This window comes from Squalius cephalus (genome assembly GCF_949319135.1).
Source record: "Squalius cephalus genome assembly, chromosome: 17".
In the NCBI taxonomy this organism is placed as follows: domain Eukaryota; kingdom Metazoa; phylum Chordata; class Actinopteri; order Cypriniformes; family Leuciscidae; genus Squalius; species Squalius cephalus.
The window spans coordinates 9,415,445-9,437,353 of record NC_137138.1 but is presented as its reverse complement, the minus strand read 5'-3'; the positions used below and the strand labels follow the sequence as shown (position 1 = coordinate 9,437,353).

At 33.8% G+C, this 21,909-nt stretch overlaps 1 protein-coding gene across 2 annotated transcripts in view; it reads right to left on the bottom strand.

Moving 5' to 3' along the window:
* Positions 1 to 11,122: 11,122 nt before the first annotated feature.
* The window catches only part of ccbe1 (collagen and calcium binding EGF domains 1), a 63,906-nt gene continuing 53,119 nt past the window's right edge, over positions 11,123 to 21,909 (bottom strand). For both annotated transcript variants that reach the window (XM_079847779.1, XM_079847780.1), the window contains 3 exons: positions 17,030 to 17,065; positions 14,972 to 15,007; positions 11,123 to 11,898 (listed from right to left, as the gene is read on the bottom strand). In XM_079847779.1, coding sequence (XP_079703905.1) covers positions 11,638 to 11,898; positions 14,972 to 15,007; positions 17,030 to 17,065 — 333 coding nt within the window. In that variant the 3' untranslated portion in view covers positions 11,123 to 11,637. The remainder of the gene's footprint in view (positions 11,899 to 14,971; positions 15,008 to 17,029; positions 17,066 to 21,909) is intronic.

The window sequence follows — 21,909 nt, the reverse complement described above, 5'->3', positions numbered from 1 at the left end:
ATACATAGATATACATATAATACTGATTATATTTATATAATATATACTCAGTCAATAGTAGCCTAAGTATACAGCCTACAGGCATATAGCCTATAGGCTATGAAGCTTTTTCTCTCTCTCACACACGCTAGAATTGTATTTAAATGTATAAATATACATATAATATTGAATATAAATTTAATAAATATTTAGTCAACAGTATAGTATATTTACATTTATATATAAATATATATATATATTTCTGTGAGAAAAAGCTTCATATATAGGCCTATGTATATCATGTGTATATATATATTTAATTTATATATATATGTACAGGCCTATGTATATCGTGTGTGTGTATATATATATATATATATATACACACACACGATATACATAGGCCTGTAGGCACAGACAGAGACGCACACAAACTTTATTGGCACCCCTGGTAAATATGATCAAAGATGGCTGTAAAAAAATAAATCGGCATTGTTTATCCTTTTGTTTTTTCATTCAAAAAATGTGTTGAAGTAAAATAATTGAAAGTGGGGTAAAATTACATTATAAAAAATTGTTTTTCTACAAAACACGTTGGCCACAATTATTGGGACCCCTATAATTTGTTTTATTATTAATATTCATTTTTTTTAGCACACCAGGGTGACTAGGAACATGACTTTTTTTTTTAAGCCAAAAAAAAAAAAAAAAAAAAATTCAAAATATTTCAAACAACCCCTACATCAGCACAAGTTGTTTGGGAGGGTTTCAAGAAAAATCCTCCTCGCTCATCCAAAAACAAACTCCAGCAAATTCAGTTGCAAACACGACTGGAACTTCAAACCAAACCCATCAGATTGGTTTGGTGCAACAGGACTAAAATGTACCCAGTCCCAGTCCCCAAAACTGAACCCTATAGAAAATGAGTGGGGTGAACTCAAGAGAAGCAACACAACAAGGACTGGTCTCTGATCTCCTGTCAGGTGTTCTCCAAACTTATCGGGCATTATGAGAGAAGATTCAGAGCTGTTATCTTGGCAAAAGTAGGTTGAAAATTTTAATAAAATGGTGCAAATAAGTATGTGTTTTGGAGAAAAACATTTATTTCATAATGTGATTATGAACAGGAACATGAAGTTATGTGCTCAAGCTTGTGATAAGAACATTCTCCCTCCCTCTCACACACACCTCGACTGACAGAGCAAAAGTGTTATCCTGCTAGTGAACCTGTAATTAGGGTCTATCTTTATGAGATAGTGAGGTTGGCATGCCCTTTCCCAGTGGGCGGCAGCAGGTAGATGGTCATTCTGACCAATGATCAACCCCCTGCTCTCAGGTCAGTGCTAATACAGCCCTAGCCCCGCGTGGAAAGGATCAGCGCCCAATGGAGAGCAGGGGCTCCTGAGGTGTCTTTTTCATGGGGGAGTCCCATTCCCTCAGCAGGGGATGGTCTGTTATAATCCCCTGCCATTCACTTTCTATGCTAATAGTGCAGGGCTAATGATGGGATGGATGACCTCACTATAAGGTTAACATCAGCTGACCCTGACACAGCTAAAAGAAACTGAGGGGTCTGCAATGGATGACATGCAATGTCATTTGTGATTTGTTATATAAGCGAGTACCAAAAATTATTTTTATGGTGATCAAAAGTGGATATTTATTTGAAATAATGTCACCGCAGTGAACATATGCAAAATATTTTAAACTGCATTTTTTATAATTTGTTGTACTTATGTTCATTATTGTGCATACTTAAGGATTAGACATCTGAATAAATCCCAAACCATGTGTTCAACTTCTGTATGGAACTTGTCCTGCTCCATTTGTGCTATAAATGTGAATGATGGAGTTCCTCAAATCGCTTTGGGCTATTGATTTTATATGACATCTGATGTACAATTTTAACAGGCAGACAATTAAAAATAAAATAAACTCCTTACATTGAAAGAGGGAGATGACAGAATCACCATGGATGAGAACAGAACATTGAATTGACCAGTAAATACCAAGCAACCTCATGTCAACATGCTAAAAAATTGCACAATGTACGGATTCTGTATACATTGTATAGTATTCTTTTATCTCCAATATATTTTTTCTGTTTTATTTACATCCTCTTGATAGTTTATATATATATATATATATATATATATATATATATATATATATATATATATATATATATAAACTATCAAGAGGATGTAAATAAAACAGAAAAAATATAATTTTATATATATATATATATATATATATATATATATATATATAAATATATATATATATATATTTATTATTATTATTATTATGTGTGAATGTCCTTAAATCCTTGCTGGTTCTGTTTGTTGTTGCACTATGTGGGAAAATGAACTAAGGAAATATATTTTACATCACATATATTTAATATGTATATAACAAATATAGAACCTTGGAATCAGAGCACCTAGCAACCATACAGTAACACCTCAAAATCGTTATTATTCATTGCATATTTATTATTATAAATGTTTTAATAACCTCACAGTTGAGAGACATATAATATTTTACTGGAATAAATATTTTTAAATTGACACATTTCAGGACTAATAAATGAACTTAAAAAAAGCTAATAAAATGTAAAAATGTTATTATAATAATAACAATGACATACATTGCCCTTATATATTCATGGAAATGTAACCTTTAAAGGCACTTTGCAGGACTATTAAATGAACATTAATAAAGTTGATAGGTGAAATATTGGTAAATATTATCTAACAATGTACATTTGGCTAATAAGTGATTAAAATAGTGTGTTAATAATATCAATGCTAAACAGCATCTAACAATATGCATATCCCTATATATTCACAGAAGTTTTAACCTATAAAAGGCACTTTGTAGGACTATTAAATATACACCAAAAAAGCTGATACTGTAGGTGATTAAAAATAGGATAAAAATATTTAATAATAATAACGGTAAATAGTATCTAACAATATCCATTCAGCCAATAGGTGATTAAAAATAGCGTAAAATATTTGTTTTATTAATAATATCAATGCTAAACAGTATCTAACATCCATTCTCCTTATATATTCAAATAAATGTGAACTTTACGGCTCTTTGCAGGACTAAACACAAAAAAAGCTAATAGGTGATTAAAAATAAAGTTAAAATAGTATCTAACACTATACATTTTCATATAATGTTAACCTTTAAATGTAATTCCAATTAAATTGATGTTGCTGTCAACTCCCGTAAACATTTTGTTTTTGATGTCGAAATCCTGTTTTCTGACTCATCTCTTGCCTGAAAAACCCATGTCATGTTGCATTTCCCCAAACCATCCTTAGACATCCCTAAATGTCATGCCTTGTTCCGCGAAGGCCGTTGGAACCCATCCGAGTTGAACAGTGAGTAATCCATCAGCATCACTCGGGCTGATCTCTTCCTGTGGCCTATTCTCCGGCTCACGATACTCCCCTAATCATGACAAGTGTCTCTCTTGTTCGCGTCATTAGTTTAGCCCGAGGAGAGAGGTTGTAATTGAGGTCCCTTCTCTTTTGTGTGAAGTTCATTAGGAAGTTAATTCTCACAGTTTGGAGGAAATGCACGATTTTAAATAACAAAAGATATGCAAATGGATCATTTGGATTGGAGACAAAGAAGCCTGATGGGAGCTAATGGATTACGCATCAGGAGAATACCTCTACAAATTAGTCAGCGCAAATATTTGGCCAGCTAATTATGTAATTTTTGGACAGGCCACAGTTTTAACATGTCAAATAAGGCGGCCATGGGAAGAAGGGTCACATGACCGGCTGATGTAGAAGGAAAAGTGAATTATGGCAGAGAGTGTCTCCTAACAGGGCTCATTGTGTGTGTTCTTTGTGCGGTCTAAAAAGGTCTTTTCAGGTCATAAGGGACACAGAGCAGCTGAGCATGGCTTCTCACCTCTCAGCTGGGTTCCCTTTTCTGCATTCAGTGTGTTTTTCCCGCATTGAATTCACGAACGAATGCAAACACACAAAAAACAACACGTATTTCCACAACAAAACCCTAAGTAAATAACAGCGGCGTGGAAGAAAAGCAGCATGTAGCATGTTATTATCTTTCACCTGCAGGGAGTTTACATCACTATGGTGAGCACTTCAGCCCTAGATGGCCTATTCATCACGTCATAGACCCGACGTTACGATTTGACCTCTTTTGGACGACAAGCTTATGGTGACGATCAACTAATGAATAGATTGATAATGTTTGCCAGTGACTTATTTGAGTGAACTTATATTAAATTAAATAGTATTGTAGTTTTTATACTATAATACTTATATAACAACTGTCTCATCTATATATATATATATATATATCTATATATATATATATATATATATATATATATATATATATATATATATGACAATAAATAAATAGTATAGTTTATGGTATATAATTTATATTAAATGTATATAAATAATCAGAAGAAATATAAAATAAAAATAACAACAAAAGAATTTTAAAATAAGTGGATTTTTTAATTAAATGAATGAATGAATATAATAAAGTATATCAGATGAAATATAAAATAAATACATGAATAAAAAATACAAAAGTATTTTAAAATAAGTGGCAATTAAATGAATGAATATAATAAAGTATATACAATTAATATATATGTATGTATGTATGTATGTATGTATGTATGTATGTATGTATATATATATATATATATATATATATATATATATATATATATATGTGTATATATGTATGCATGTATAACAATAATATTATATTTAATGTATAATATAATTTTATTATAGTATATTTAGATTTTATATTAAATATAAATATTACATTTAACACACACACACACACACACATTTTTATATATATATATATATATATATATATATATTATATAATATGACAATTGCATATATATATATATATATATATATATATATATATATATATATATAAAAATCAGATGAAATATAAAATAAAAAATAAATACATGAATAAAAAATACAAAAGTATTTTAAAATAAGTGGCACTTAAGTGTCAAAAAGTTATATATATATATATAATCAGGTAAAAAATATACATATACTGTATATATATATATATATATATATATATATATAAACAATGAACATAAATTATATGAATTTTTCAAAAGTATTTAAAAACATGTGTCATTTAAATTAGTACATTAAATTAGTGTTAGTACATACTTCTTCGATGTCTTATGGCACCTATTTTATGCGCGAGTGTGTTTGAGAGTGTGTGTCTACATAAAGCAATAGTGCCCTTTGTGTGTGGTGTTTTGAGCACTCAAACATTACCTTAAAGTGGCTCAACATGGTCTTGTGTGTGCGTGTGTGTGTGTGTGTGTGTGTGTGTGTGGAGTACTCTCATTATCTGCCCAAACTAAAGAGCATTCACCGGAGAGGCCGTGCCCTGCTCTTATTTACCGACACACGAAAACCGAAAGGTTCCAAACAATATGGAAAGGATTCCTTTATCCTCACAAGTGCTCGCCATCTCCTCCACCTTTGAATGTCCCCCCTTTTCAGATACCTGCACGGAAGAAGAAGAAGAAAAAAAAAACAGAAGAATAAGAAGAGAAATTCACGACAAAAGGATATCCTCAACTTTCCTCAGCGGCCCCCTCGCAGAGATGGAGGGCCTAGTTTAAGACCTTTATTTGTGTAAAACCTCTCATTAACTCCGCTCATGCTGTCTCCCTCGGCCTGCTGTGGTTTAAGTAGCGCGTTTCGCAAAAAAAAAAAAAACGACCAATTAGTCACCCATCAGCTCCAATTAGAAGAGACAAAACCTGTATAAAGATAACTCAACGAGAGCGACCCGACGCCGAGCTTTCCTTACCCACCTTGTTTCTCCTCCTCTCCCTCTGTAAGAGCCCAGTGTTGTCGAGATGGGAAGCCAGGCCTCCCAGGAGTCTCAGAAGGAGGGCTATTCAGCCCCTATACCTGTTTACGGCTTCTAAAGCGTTCGGCTTGCACACAATCGGCCTTTGTCCTCCCGCTGCTTCCTTTAACTTAGGCCTCAACAAGAGCAAGCTTTCACTAGCACTCTCTTTCTTTTCCGTGGAGTGAAGAGAGGGGGGAAAAAAGAGAGAGAGAGAAAAAAATGAGCTGAAGGAGTGGCTTTCGCCTCATTAAAATTGAATTTGCACTGTCCTGTAATTACATGGGAGGGCAACAATGTATTTCTTCCCCTCAATGAAGGTTTTTTGGGGCAGTTAATTTGGTGCTTGCGTTTAATCTCTTAAAGGCATTAATTAGCGCGGAGTGAAACCCTAATTTCCTCCGTCGCCGGTGCTGTGGTGCCGTTCGCCTGCGAGTTTTCCCTCCCGTTCTTCCCAACCGAGGCCAGGCAAGCAAGCGCCGTTAATAAAATTACCTCATTAATGACTTTTATTCTAGCACAGTGACTCATTCAGGATCTGCCATTAAGCATTAGCTTGATGCTGTTTGAACGGGCCCGGGCTGGGGGCCCCCGCGGAGGGCCCGCATTCACTTTCACTTGTGTTTTTTCCTTCATAGTGGGCAGTTCTAAATAATGAGGAAGGCAGCCAGTGAGATATAATTAGGAACAAGGGGGCACTTCAGCAAATATTTGAAATCTTTTAAGGCTGGCTCTTGTACACTGTCCATTAATTACTTCCAGATGGGATTTCGGGGAATATTTCTGGCAGTTAATAATGCCCTGTTCACCTCCTCCCTGCCCCTCTTTTTCTATAATTTTAAGACATTGTTTGTTTCACGCAGCTTTTCTTTTTTTTGGGGGGGGTGGGGGGGGGGTGGGGGGGTGTTTAACAATGCTGGTGTGTTAAATGTGACTGGCCCAAAATTTACTTTTTGGGCAAGAGGAAAAAATTTATTAATATCTTTATTAACACAACATTTCCGATTCTTAAAGGGACAGTACAACCAAAAATTACATTTGTGTCATTTTTTTTTAAAAATACTCATGGCATTACAAACCTGCATGACTTACTTTCTTCTGAAGGATTAAAAAAAAAAAGTACTTTTGGAAAATGTCTTGTTTTGTGTGTGTGTGTGTGTATTATGAAATTCATCAACATGTGGGTAATTAAAAGTTTATTTTTGTGTGAACTATCCCTTTAAATTTGGATTTTTAGTTTAAAATGGAAAAAGATCCATTGCCATGTTTTAATTATATCATTAGGTGGTAATAAAACAGTTTTTTGATATAAGGGAGACTGGGGTTAGTTGTCAAACAGGAAGTTTGAGATCAAATGTTTATGTTTTATGTTTTTGAAAGAAGTCTCTTATGTTCATATAAGGCTGCATTTATTTGATAACATTTACAGTAAAAATGGTAATATTGAGAAAGATTATTACAATTTAAAATAGCTGTTTTCTATTTTAACATATTTTACAATGTAATTTATTCCTATAATGTCAAAGCTGAATTTTCAGCATTATTATGTGTCACATGATCCTTCAGAAATCATTCTAATATGCTGGTTTGCTGCTCAACAAACATTTCTTAATATTATCTTTAATACTGAAAACAGTTGTGCTGCTTAACATTTTTGTGGAAATTGTGATATTTTTTCCCCCAGGACTCCCCAGGAAAGATAAATAGAAAGTTTAAAAGAACATAATTTATTTGAAATGGAAATAATTTCAATCAATGTAAAAGTCTTTACTCTCACATTGATCAAACCATGCTGAATAAAAGGATTAATTTCCTTAATTAAATAAATAAAATGACTTTTTTAAATAAAAAAACAAACTTTTGAACAGTAGTGTATTTATAGTAGCCTACAACTCTGCTAAGTGAGCTAAACACAGTTAGAGCAGCTTAAACTAGCTATGGTTAAATCTACATTACTGGCATAATTATTAGTGGAAACATATCTAAACAAGGATGGACTTTAATTACAGCCAGGGGAACTGGGGCGCAAATTAATTATTATTTTTATTAGATTTAATTGCTTGTGTGAAGTGCTTGCAAGGCATTTTGTGATTAACCACGCGCTCCACCTGAATATCTCATTAGGACGCGGGAAATGAAGACACAAAGAATAATGGTTTTCAGTGACCTGTTCAGTCTTACAATGAAGTGGTAATTTAACTCAATGTCACAACAAATTACAATGATAACTTTTCACCAATTTTAATTTAAAGATTTGTCATAATAATTTGCTAAATCCTACCACACGACGGGACAAATTCTGGAGATTGTGTGTTGTTGCTGCCATCTTGTGGAGAACAGCCACCTCACAGCATTCAGCGGTAGAGCTTTGAAATACACCGCTGCTGCCATCTGTTGAAAATAAAATAAAATAAAATAAAATAATAAAATAAAATAAAATAAAATAAAATAAAATAAAATAAAATAAAATAAAATAAAATAAAATAAAATAAAATAAAATAAAATAAAATAAAATAAAATAAAACAAAATAAAAATACTTCAAGGCTGAGAGTATATACATTGATGGTTATATGAGAGTGATTATCTAGCTTTAAGATTAAATATAGGATTCAAATGGCAAAACATACAGAAATAAAGTCAGAGTGCAGTTTAAACTTATTTCTCTTCTTCTGTTTAGGTTAAATCCAGTCTGACTTATTCACTTTCTAACGACTATTTCAGCAATATTCTTGGCTGTCTTTTCTCTTTGAACCTTTTGTATTATATTATCTTTCTTCCTCATATAATGTATAATCGATTATTATTAAAAATGTTAAAAATGAAAAAAAATTATATAAAAAAAAATATATAAAAATAAAAATTATATATATATATATATATATATATATATATATATATATATATATATATATATATATTCATATATATACACACACATGTTGAAAATATTCCAAATAAATGTGTGTAAAATGTCTCAAAGGAAATAAAAGGCCCTTGTTACATCTATACATGCACCATAAATTATGAAAACTGTAGATATACGGTAAGATAAAATGGCATACAACTCTCAGTGTTAAATCTACACTACCAGTGTTTGCCAGAGTGTATATAATCTGGTGTGGATTATATAAACACTGGCAGTGTTCATTTTAAGACTTGGGGGTTTTTGCAATTAAACTGTGTAATGTGGATCTATTTTTCATTCACAATTTGCAAAAGAGATCAAGTATAAACACACATCTAATTCTTGTGATACGTCATTCTTTAATAAAAGGTCATGTAAACTTAAACTGTCCATCTCCAAACTTTCATATTAATCTTTTAACTTGGTCAAATCAAAATATTGTCTTTGTCCTTCACATAGTACTCACAGCCTAAGTTGTTCTTTTGTCATTGGAAACGATGTTTTGATGAAGTTTGTATAACTGGCCTACAGGGTGAACTGGCCGCAGTTGTTGGCTGGTTCCTTCAGACAGCTTCCCTTCACGGGCCATTACTGAGCAGCTCTCACAGGGATCAGTACAATTTAACCATGAAATGTGGAGAGGAAAGAAAGTGTTAGAATCAGACGGATGCCCGACAGTGGGAATGTGGGTAAGAGGTCAGTCAAGCAGGTTTGGAACCGATTTCAAGCTTCAAATGGCAGAATTGACCACTGAATTATTCCGTTACCTAAACTAGGAAACAGATTTTTCATTAAGAGACAGGTTATCTTTGTTGTATGCTGTAATAAAACATCTTTGTTGAATACTGTATCCCATAATGCAATGCGCTTGACTTGACCTTCCATTTCCAGAGTGATGGATGGCTTAACCACATTGTTTTCAACACCGATAATAATAAAAAATGTTTTTTGAGCAGCAAATCAACTGATTTAAAGAGATTTCTGAAGAAAAGGATTGTGTGACACTGAAGACTGGAGTAATGGCTGCTGAAAATTCAGATTTGCCATTACAGGAATAAATTGCATTTTAAAACATTAAAACAGAAATGTTATTTTATATTGTAATATTTCACAATACAATTTTTACATTATTTATGATCAAATAAATACAACATTGGTGAGGATAAGGTACTTTTTTATGTGACCCAAACTAATAAGTGGTAATGTATATTGTTATATTTAATTAATTATAAGTGCAATTCATTATAATATCATTTAATCTGTATAAAAATGTCTTAGAAGTTGCAGATATTACCTCCGATTCATTTGTCACACTGGAAACGGAAGGTCAAGGTGACAGGCACCAACTACTCACTGGTATTCCACAGGGATCGGTATTCGGACCGCTTTTATTTTACCTCGTGTTCTAGTTTTACAAGGCACTCAGAGTGTTTACAGACAGCCCGTCCCAGAGTTCCTCAGTCATGTCAACACCTATGGAAAACAGAACCTACAGAAGATGCAGAAGCAGTTATGCATGATCTTGTTTTCCTCAGAGATAAATGAGTGTACAGAAAGGTCAAACGGCAATGGCGTTCCATAGCTGTGATCCGCTTCATGAACTGTGAGGGCAAATACAAAAAAAGTTCAAAGACGTCAAAGTGTTTTATATGTGAGGATGACGGAGAAAAACAGAGCTGTTGGGCCCACTGCAAAATCTCAAAATGCAAACTCACACTGATTGGCCTCCATTACTGCTGAATAATGGGTGTGAACTAAGCGTCTGATTTCATAATGCTGATTTGTTGGCCTGGATTTGAAGTGTGACTAAAAAGAGTAAACTTGAAGAAACATCTAAATTGGACTCAGTTTTGTATGTAGACAGAGTTTGTTTTCATCGCCTATTTACATAAAAGCTAATCAAGGGTTAATGATGCGCACATACTGTACACACACAAATTTAGTCAAGTAAACTAAATTATATATGTAAAATATTATAGTAGTTACACATACCAATCAAAAGTTTGAGCTCAGCAAGATTTTTTTGAAAGAATGCTCACCAAGGCTGGATATATTTGATGAAAAATACAGCAAAAACAGTAATATTGTGAAATATTACAGCAATTAAAAATAGCGGTCTTTTAAATTTTTTAATTTGATTTATTCCTGTGATGCAAAGCTGAATTTTCAGCATCATTACTCCAGTCTTCAGTGTCACACGATCCTTCAGAAATCATTCTAATAGGCTGATTATTATTATGATTATCAGCAATGTTGGAAACAGTTGTTCTGTTTAATATTTTTGTTAAAACAGTGATATATTTTTTTCAAGATTCTTTAATAAATAGAAAAAACAAGCCTTTATTTATTGTCACTTTTGACTAATTGAATGAGTTCTTGCTTAATAAAAGTATTATTTTTTTCCAAACAATACTGGCCCAAAACATACTTGCTCCAAACTTATGAACAGTTGTGCACTGCATGTTTTATAGTTAAGTTGGAAATGATCCTAACTTCAACTTACAATGCTTAATGTATAAATATATCTTCATAAAAACTATAAGAATTCTTTTAGAGAAATATTTTTGGACCTACAAAGAAATTAGCGGTTAAGAAGAATAAAAGAGAAGTGTCACCTATTAGTTATGTTGGTAGACAAATGACACTTTCAAAATGCCCAAATTACAAAAATGTACATCCTTTATGTTATAAAAATAGAGATTTCATACAATGAAATACATTCAGCCTTTTTTCAGCGAGTATACAGTTAAATAGCAGTCATTCTGTGATATTTACACTACTCATTCTCTCTTTAATCAGTTCTTTCTTTCAGTTCTGACTCTGTTCGAGGACAGTCTCAAATCGGCCAATCGGGATTGTTTAAGGTCCGGGGCAGTTTCCTCTTTCTGGTGCTCTTCGGGGGGCTCTGGGGTTTGTAGTCTTCTCCGGAGCCGAAGTCCAGACTTTCCTGGGTATCCCTCCAATTGTCTGGGGCAGACGGGAAGTCCTCTCCTGAGGAGTGCAACGGTCTGCTGAACACTTTGTTCTGCAACTCTGCGATGTCGTTACGAATGTCAGCCATCAAGAGTAACAGGAAGTCAAAGGATCCTGGCGGGCCCTGAAAACGCAAACGCATCATCATCACATGAATAATCACAGATAATGACAGAACAAATGGTTGATAGACAGAAATACAGAACAAACGATAGACAGAATGACAGAAACGATTGATAGATAAATCGAGAGAACAAACGATAGACAGAAATACAGAAGAAACGTTAGTTAGAACGACAGAACAAACGATTGACAGATATAACAACTGAACAAATGATTGATGGATAGAAATACAGAACAAACTATAGATATACAGTATATAATGACAGAACAAACGGTTGATAGATAGAAATACAGAACAAACGATAGAATGACGAAACAAACGACAGATAGATAGAACGACAAACGTTAGAGCGACAAATGAAAAATAGATCGAACAACATAAACGGTAGATCGATATAATGACAGAACAAACGGTTGATAGAATGACAGAAACGATTGATAGATAAATCGAGAGAACAAACGATAGATAGAAATACAGAAGAAATGTTAGTTAGAACGACAGAACAAACGATAGATAGAACGACAGAATAAACAATAGATTGATATAACGACAGAACAAACAATAGATTGATATAACATCAGAACAAACGATTGATAGATATAACAACTGAACAAATGATTGATGGATAGACATACAGAACAAAGAACGAAAACGTTAGAGCGACAATTGAAAAACAGATCGAACAACAAACGGTAGATCGATATAATGACAGAACAAACGGTTGACAGAATGACAGAAAAAATGTATAGATAAATCGAGAGAAAAAACGATAGATAGAAATACAGAAGAAACGTTAGTTAGAACGACAGAACAAACGATAGATAGAACGACAGAATAAACAATAGATTGGTATAACATCAGAACAAACGATTGATAGATATAACATCTGAACAAATGATTGATTGATAGAAATAAAGAACAAACTATAGATAGAATGATGAAACAAACGACAGATAGATAGAACGACAAACGTTAGAGCGACAAATGAAAAATAGACCGAACAACATAAACGTTAGATCGATATAATGACAGAACAAGCGGTTGACAGAATGACAGAAGCGATTGATAGATAAATCGAGAGAACAAACGATAGATAGAAATACAGAAGAAATGTTAGTTAGAACGACAGAACAAACGATAGATAGAACGACAGAATAAACAATAGATTGATATAACGACAGAACAAACAATAGATTGATATAACATCAGAACAAATGATTGATAGATATAACAACTGAACAAATGATTGATGGATAGACATACAGAACAAAGAACGAAAACGTTAGAGCGACAAATGAAAAACAGATCGAACAACAAACGGTAGATCGATATAATGACAGAACAAACGGTTGACAGAATGACAGAAAAAATGTATAGATAAATCGAGAGAAAAAACGATAGATAGAAATACAGAAGAAACGTTAGTTAGAACGACAGAACAAACGATAGATAGAACGACAGAATAAACAATAGATTGATATAACATCAGAACAAACGATTGATAGATATAACATCTGAACAAATGATTGATTGATAGAAATAAAGAACAAACTATAGATAGAATGATGAAACAAACGACAGATAGATAGAACGACAAACGTTAGAGCGACAAATGAAAAATAGACCGAACAACATAAACGGTAGATCGATATAATGACAGAACAAGCGGTTGACAGAATGACAGAAGCGATTGATAGATAAATAGAGAGAACAAACGATAGATAGAAATACAGAAGAAATGTTAGTTAGAACGACAGAACAAACGATAGATAGAACGACAGAATAAACAATAGATTGATATAACGACAGAACAAACAATAGATTGATATAACATCAGAACAAATGATTGATAGATATAACAACTGAACAAATGATTGATGGATAGACATACAGAACAAAGAACGAAAACGTTAGAGCGACAAATGAAAAACAGATCGAACAACAAACGGTAGATCGATATAATGACAGAACAAACGGTTGACAGAATGACAGAAAAAATGTATAGATAAATCGAGAGAAAAAACGATAGATAGAAATACAGAAGAAACGTTAGTTAGAACGACAGAACAAACGATAGATAGAACGACAGAATAAACAATAGATTGATATAACATCAGAACAAACGATTGATAGATATAACATCTGAACAAATGATTGATTGATAGAAATAAAGAACAAACTATAGATAGAATGATGAAACAAACGACAGATAGATAGAACGACAAACGTTAGAGCGACAAATGAAAAATAGATCGAACAACATAAACGTTAGATCGATATAATGACAGAACAAGCGGTTGACAGAATGACAGAAGCGATTGATAGATAAATCGAGAGAACAAACGATAGACAGAAATACAGAAGAAACGTTAGTTAGAACGACAGAACAAACGATAGATAGAACGACAGAATAAATGATAGATAGAATGACAGAACAAACGATAGAAATACAAAACAAACAATAGATAGAACGACAGAACAAACGATTGATAGATATAACGACGGAACAAATGATAGATAGATAGAATGACGGAACAAACGACAGAGAGAACGACAAACGATAGATAAATAGAACAACATAAACAATAGATAGATAGATCTATTTTCAGTGATTTTGCATGCATTATTTTAGAATAGCAAAATATTTACGTGCAGAATTAATTTTAAACGTAACAACAACTACAAATACATATTGTTAGGGAAAAAAAAAAAGATTATTTAAATGGACCAAAAACATGAGTTGGCTTTGATATAAATTATATAATAAAATTTATAATGCTTTTTTGTTACATTTATAATAGTTATTTTTACTATTACTATGAGTTGCTATTACTGATGCTAAGCTGCATGGCACAGTTTGCAAGAGTTAGAGATTTTGGGTCTTTTTCAAGAAAAACAAATCTTCTAGACTTGATTTTGTGAATAATCACACTAGGATGTCTGCTTTAGTGCTCTGAGAGAGAGACGGACAGATGAAAGCCGATCAAAGGTGAGAGCGAGAGAGGCTAACACAGACAAATATATTTCAGACATAAGAACCATGAGAGAAAGTGCCATGATAAGAAGTTCTTACTGGAGGTCCGGAAGGGCCGGGAACCCCTTTCTCTCCCTGGAGAAACCAAACAAATATTTGGGTTAGCAGGATTACAGTAAAGAAGCCATGAGAAGTCCAACAGGACAGTTATTGCCCGCTATCTCTCAGTAACATGATCACACGTGAGAAAACAAGCCGTCGCTAGTCAAAATCAAACGTCTCTACTCCATCGTTCAGCATCTCAAACGCCAGCAAATGAATCACTACATAATACAATTTAACTGGTACATAAAACCTAAAGACAGCGATGGGTTCATTCAACATCACAAATGCTATCTGAGCACTGTTTCTGCGCACCATTTGAGGCTGGTCTATAGCTCATTTGGGGCGAGGTATGGCAGTAGGTACCACACAGACAGACGTTGTGAGATTTTGACCCCTCTGTGGGGATTACGTAGGGTCAGGGTTCACGGAGAGGTAGTAAGCGGCCCAGATGTTTTTAATTTGTGGATACAAAACCAGAAAAACACACTATACACACATACTACACGCGGATCAACCTTGAACGTCTCCGTGCGCATACATGTTGGAAAACAAACAAAATGGAAAAGCATGCTTATATAGCAGTTCACCTAAGGCCTGAGACATACTTGACACACTAGCGGTCAAACGTTTGGAATAATTATCTTTTTTTTTTAAATGTTTTTGAAAGAAGTCCCTTATGCTCGCCAATTAAGGCAAAAACAGAGTAAAATGGTTAAATATTATTATTATTATTATTATATGTTTATATTATATGCTAGTTTGCATATAATACTATATAGTTTGCATATAATATTATTTTAAAAAACATTTATTTAAAATAATAGAAATCTTTTGTAACATTATAAATGTCTTTACTGTCACTTTTGATCAACGTAATGCATCCTTGCTGAATAAAATTATTAATTTCTTTCCTTTTTTTTATATTACTTACCCCAAGCTTTTGAATGATGGTGTATTACAGTTCCATTAAACATTTAAATTGTAATAATATTAAAAAATATTACTTATTTTTTTTACTATAAATGTATCTTCTTTCAAAAACATACCCCCCCCCCCCCCATTTCATAATGCGAAAGCAGTGTTACTTTAAAGGCTGCAACAGTGAAGTGTTTACTTCTGAAATCAGTTTTCTCTTTTAGATCAATCACAGTCACGGTGGGACAATCAATCTGGTTAAAGTTACTTAAACTGACGACATATTTATAGCTAGCTACCTGAATAATAGCATCCGGTTTAATGGCACAGAATTTGTAATGCAAAAATAAACTTTGTGTACTTGCAATGTTTTGAACAAGCATTTGCTCATGTATTTGTTTGCCTGTAGATAATTAAACCATTTCTGATTTAGTTATTTTTAGTGGATTTTAATGTCTGTCTCCAAGCCTAGCATTGATGGCTTTAAGTGACCTACCTCAATTATACTGTAACATGAACAACCTTGTAATTTAGTTCCATAATTTGATATAATAGTTGGCAAAACAGCCAATTTTTACCATTGTGCTTGTTTTTATTATTGTTTGTAGACTATGAGCTAGCAGATCACATGTAACGGTTAGACTTGAGAGTAAACGGCAGTACTGTGCTCTCAATTCACATGTTATGACATAGACCTTTAATATATCTGTAGTTCACAAACTTTGACAGTTATATAATAGTATACAATATGATAAATACGATAATATAAATATGATATCAAAGCTTTTATATACCATGATTATCTGTGGTGTATTGTGAAATCCCTCAGTGTAATTACTCAATAAAAACTCAATATTTTGACTAATCATATTTGCCATTTCAAGACCGTAATAATTGTGTTTTGACATTCTGAAATATCTGTAATTGGTCACGCCATCTATGATGTCATATTTGAACATTTTGGCCTTTGGTCATCAACACAAGAGTTTATTTCATTAGTGATTGGTCACCACTGATCTTAAACATCTTTATCCTGTTTTTCCAAATATTTGCATTCTGCACATGGAAAATAGCCCTTGGCCATGGCTTTGAAAAGTGGTGGATAGAGATAAAAGATAGATAGAAAACATACCGTACCTTCATGCCATCTCTCCCTGGAGCCCCGGGGGGACCCTAAACACACAACACATTTTGATTAAACACAAAACCACATATATCTACAAAAAATGTTTTTCAGAAACAGCATATAGTTTAAATTTGTTCAGTAAATGTATAAGGGCATAGCAGATCAAGTCTGCCAAGACCAAACACATTAACATTCAATAACACGCTACAACTATTCAGAGAGTTGTCCAGTCCTGAAACTCTAGAGGGCGCAGGCTGATAGGTCCTTTACATGGAATCTGCAAGCAATCACACCATTTCCACATGGCACAAGCTGATTGGCCTCTGCTGATCCTGCAGCCAATGAGATTGCTTGCTCAACATTTAAATAATCTGGTTCATTGTTTGCTGTAAACTTGTACTGCACACTATCAGAGTTCCACTGAAACCATCCACCTCCCTTACTGTTTCATTGTTTTTAATATAATTACAAACATTATAATAACATTTCAAATGTTGTATATGGATGGGTTCCAAATACACCCCTTCAGGGTTCGTATAAGTTTTGGAAAGTTTTTTTTTCCTTGTATGGGCACTCACACATCAACCAGAGCAAAAGCAAGCTCGCCTCCAGGAGCTCGACTGTTTTCGGAAAGAAGCGGTAAAGCTGTATCTGTCTTTTATAAATCTGATAAAACTAAAGACTCTTCGGAGATATGAAGGATGCAATACTACTCTATAGGTACTCAAGATTAACATGAGATTGGCAGAAACTGTGTGTTACGTCCCCTTTAATTCACAATTGATAAAAGTTCATGTCTTTGTTTTGTATTTGTAAAGATGAGGCCTGACCAAAAATAAAATTCTGCTTACGCCACTGGTATGTCTATTTATGCAGCAGCATATCTTACATGCTCACAGCAGTGCGTCTGTGTATCTATTAGCGGACGCAAGTCCATACTTGCTCTGAAGCTACAGCAGCGTAGCAAATCTAGTCCGCCAAACCAAATACATTAACATTGCCATATTCAATAACATGCTAAAACTATTCCGAGATTTGTCATCATTTTAAATTAATTTATAAAATGAAAAATATCGTGTGGTCTCTCAATTAATATAAGGTCATAAATTGTAATAGTCATAAATAAAATGCAGTTTAAAATAGTTTTTTAGATGGATCATAGCACATCACTGCATGGCATTGTCAAGACTCAAGACAAGCTATATTTGACTAAAGCCATGTGCACACTGTGCGATTTATAATAGTCCTTTATGATTGTTGCTTGTCAGACTGTACGAACGGTCAAAGACTTCAGATTTTAGCATAGGATCAGAGGATTCTTTTAGGATTTGCAAAATTTGGATGATGAACTACATCAAGATGATGAACTACATCAAGATGTTAGGTCTGGCAACTCTCCATAGACACGACTCAATCCGAGGGGCGGGATAAACGGCTGTCTTTCAAATTCCCTCTGCACGCAATAGGACAGCGCTACAACCAACCAGAGCGTTTTCCCAACAGCGGAGCTAAAGTTAGTTGATAGATTCAACTTTTGAATCTGGCCGGCAAAACTACGAACACATCTTCCTTTTTTAAGAATGACTTAAGTGCCGTTCTTTGCTCCAGAGTCGCTGCCAAAGCCGATTCGAAAGACCGCTGTTCGTCATCAGCCATTCTTTGTTTTCAAGTAGCAGGGAATTCACGCAGAACCGTCACAACTCTGTCGTCATTATGTTAAGCCTGCCCCGCCTACTCTATACACGATGTGATTGGCCTGACCAGAGTTTGGTTTTTCCAGCTCGAGGGTCAACGGACAGTTGCTAGACTACTATCTAGGGTGCGTCTAGATTTCTAGGCTATCAGACGGCCAAATCGTGGCCAAAATCGCAGTGTGCACCCGGCTTAAATTAGATTCCAGAAATGTAGAAATATAATAATGTTATTGTTAATAAAGAGTCTTTATCATGCTTTAAAAATACTACTATTAGAATTGTCCTTTACTATTAGAATTGTCCAACAAACAAACAATCAAGAGTTCATGTTTAAAAGTCCATCAGTCTTCATAAAATAGCTTTTTATCCGAACAAACCCATTTGACTGCTAAAGGCCAAAGTAAGGACTTTCTGCAATCCAAGAAATACGTTTTTAGATTCACCAAATTATAGATTTGATGGTCCTGTTCATTCAACTTTCAAATATTTTCACACATCAAATCGTGCTTGTCCAGATCTCTAGGGCAGATCTGAGACGCATTTGTACCAGAATGGAAAACATGATTCATTGATCTAAAAATACTGCATTGAATTCTGTTTTTATGCGGGTGATTAGAGAGAGCTGGTTCTGGGCCAGCGGCAACGTCAACAGTCCTGTTGTGACAGACAGGGGAGTTTCATGACTACACCCGTAGGGTCTCGGACTTGTATTTATGCACATGCAACACACAACACGATCCCACAGACGCAACTGGCGGCAGCTCTTTAAACAGCCTTTTCCAAGTACACTGTTCCAAACGGCATTACTTCTCATTTATCAAATTAAAAAAAAGAATCTTTGAACACTCTCAAAATAAACTTATATTATGAGCTACGACTCCAGAGCATTGAAGGGCTCATGTTTCAACATCCAGGATTCATAAATTATTACACAACTTCAGAAGTATTTTTCTTCATTGACGACTCATGCTTTAGTGATGTGGTCCAATGCATTAAAAGCAAAAGGTCGACTCTATCGGACGGGTTAACAGTCGGCCTCGAGGAGCACATGGGCCAAAGAAAGCAACCCATGTGCAGTAACGCAGTCAGCCTTTTCTCTGTTATTGCCATTATCATTTGTCAACATCCAGAGGTAGGATGTATGTTGTGTTTTGGCATATTGAAAAATGTACACTACTTGGCACACAACCAGCTTTTTTGGTCAGAAATATATCAATCATCGGTTGAAAGGATGGATTATCAAATATGAAAAAGGAGGACAGACAAGAACAAAAAAGGAATTTAAAAAAGGGATGAAAGTGATTCCTGTTACCCGTCCTAGTTTCCACCCCACCTGCAAAGACGCCCCCCTTCAGAGAGTCAGAGGTCAGCCAGCTGAAGGTCAGGGGGTTTAGGGGACACGTGTTCAAACGCTAGCCCAGACGGAGGTGACCCAGCTAGGCATGAGCCGATAGCATGATCTGGAGAGCTGAAAATCTGTTAGACATTTGCAAACTTAAAGCTATATCCCTACTTTATTTAAATTAAAAATTAAATATAGTTTTTTTTATTAATGTTAAATAAATATATTCATATTTAATTTATATAATATACATTATACATGATATATAACAGTAATATTATACTTTATATAACATAAATGTATTCATTAAAATTAATATTAATTAGTTGAATAAAAATTAATGTATTATTATTCAATAATTTTCATATTAATTTTAATTATATTAAAGTTATACATTACTGTCAAAGCGATACTTTGAAAAAGTATGAATGTGGTTTTAATTTATTTAAATTAAGTTAAATTACAATAAAAATTTTATAAATACAATTACAATTAAAATATTTATTAATAATAAAATCAATAAAAATCTAATAAAAATTACTTCAAGAAATATTAAAATAATTAAATAAGAATAAATGTATAATTTAAGAATATATTTATACTGTCAATAAATTCCTTTTGATATCTGGCACAGATATTGTTGCATGCATGTGAAAAATAAAAACTAACTGCATATTAAACATCAAATATGCTCAACACAGAATCTGCGTAGCAACACCCTGGCAAACATATCATGGTGGCAACTGTATGCATGAGCAATCATTTTTTTTAAAGAATATACAATGTTGTTGATTTGTACTAATATTTTTTTTTATATATAAATTATGGGATGTTACTGCAAGCAATGTTTTGAAATTGGGACTGTGTATATAATATTTTTAGCGGGTTTGATATGACACAGTGATTAACAAGAAAAAAAATTCAAGGGTACTTCATGTCAAAGAAAAGTGTGTCTTGGCGCGGTATTACATGTAAACACAGTCGATAATGCCTTAAATGAATGTAAACAGTCAGGACATAAAAACGGGTAAGTGTCAAAATACTGGATCTGGCCATTAGGACTTCAGGCAGTGTAATAGTGTGATAAAGTCACACACAATCTCTTCCATGTAAATTTAAATTAGTCTCAAGCAGGTTCAACAGTGAGAAGCAGGATATTCTGTTGCAATCTAATTGGTCCAAAATCCAACACTGCATACGCTGGTAGTCCAAAGCCTTTTAAAATTATTTTAGTGCAAACAAAACAGATCCTGCACCTGCTGATCAGTTTCAGTCTTACAAGGCTGTTGAAACTATTAAGAGCCTCCCGTAAAAGCAAACACGAAGTGGAACTGCATCCAAAAAACAAAGAATTCCATGGCTACAAGAGCTCAAAACTGATTATGGCCCAAATGAGACCAGACATTACAGATTTACTCAGCGTTCATGACCTTAGAGTAAAAATATTTCAACTACAGATGCATCTTAAGTGTATAAAGAAAACATTCAGTGATATTTCCATGTCAACAACATACCTAATTTCTCAGTAGATCTACAAATATTCGCGGTCATGAACTTAAGACATTGTCTCCAGAGGCTAGATACACACATGCCGCAAAGCGATGATTCGGCTGAAAAGGTTAACATTAGAAAGTCTGCTGTGATTCACAGCACTTGAAATTTAAGTGCGAAAAAGTGTGTGTGTGTGTGTGTGTGAGACCGTCAGTCTGGCGAAGAATGTGTGAAAGAGTAATGAGGGTTAACAGTCTGTAACAGGAAGTGTAAAGCGTGTCACCGTCGATGGCAATCGCAGGTCAGCAAGCTATATCACTATCATGCTGTGTCTAAAATGAAGCTTGGCTCATTAAATCTGCAA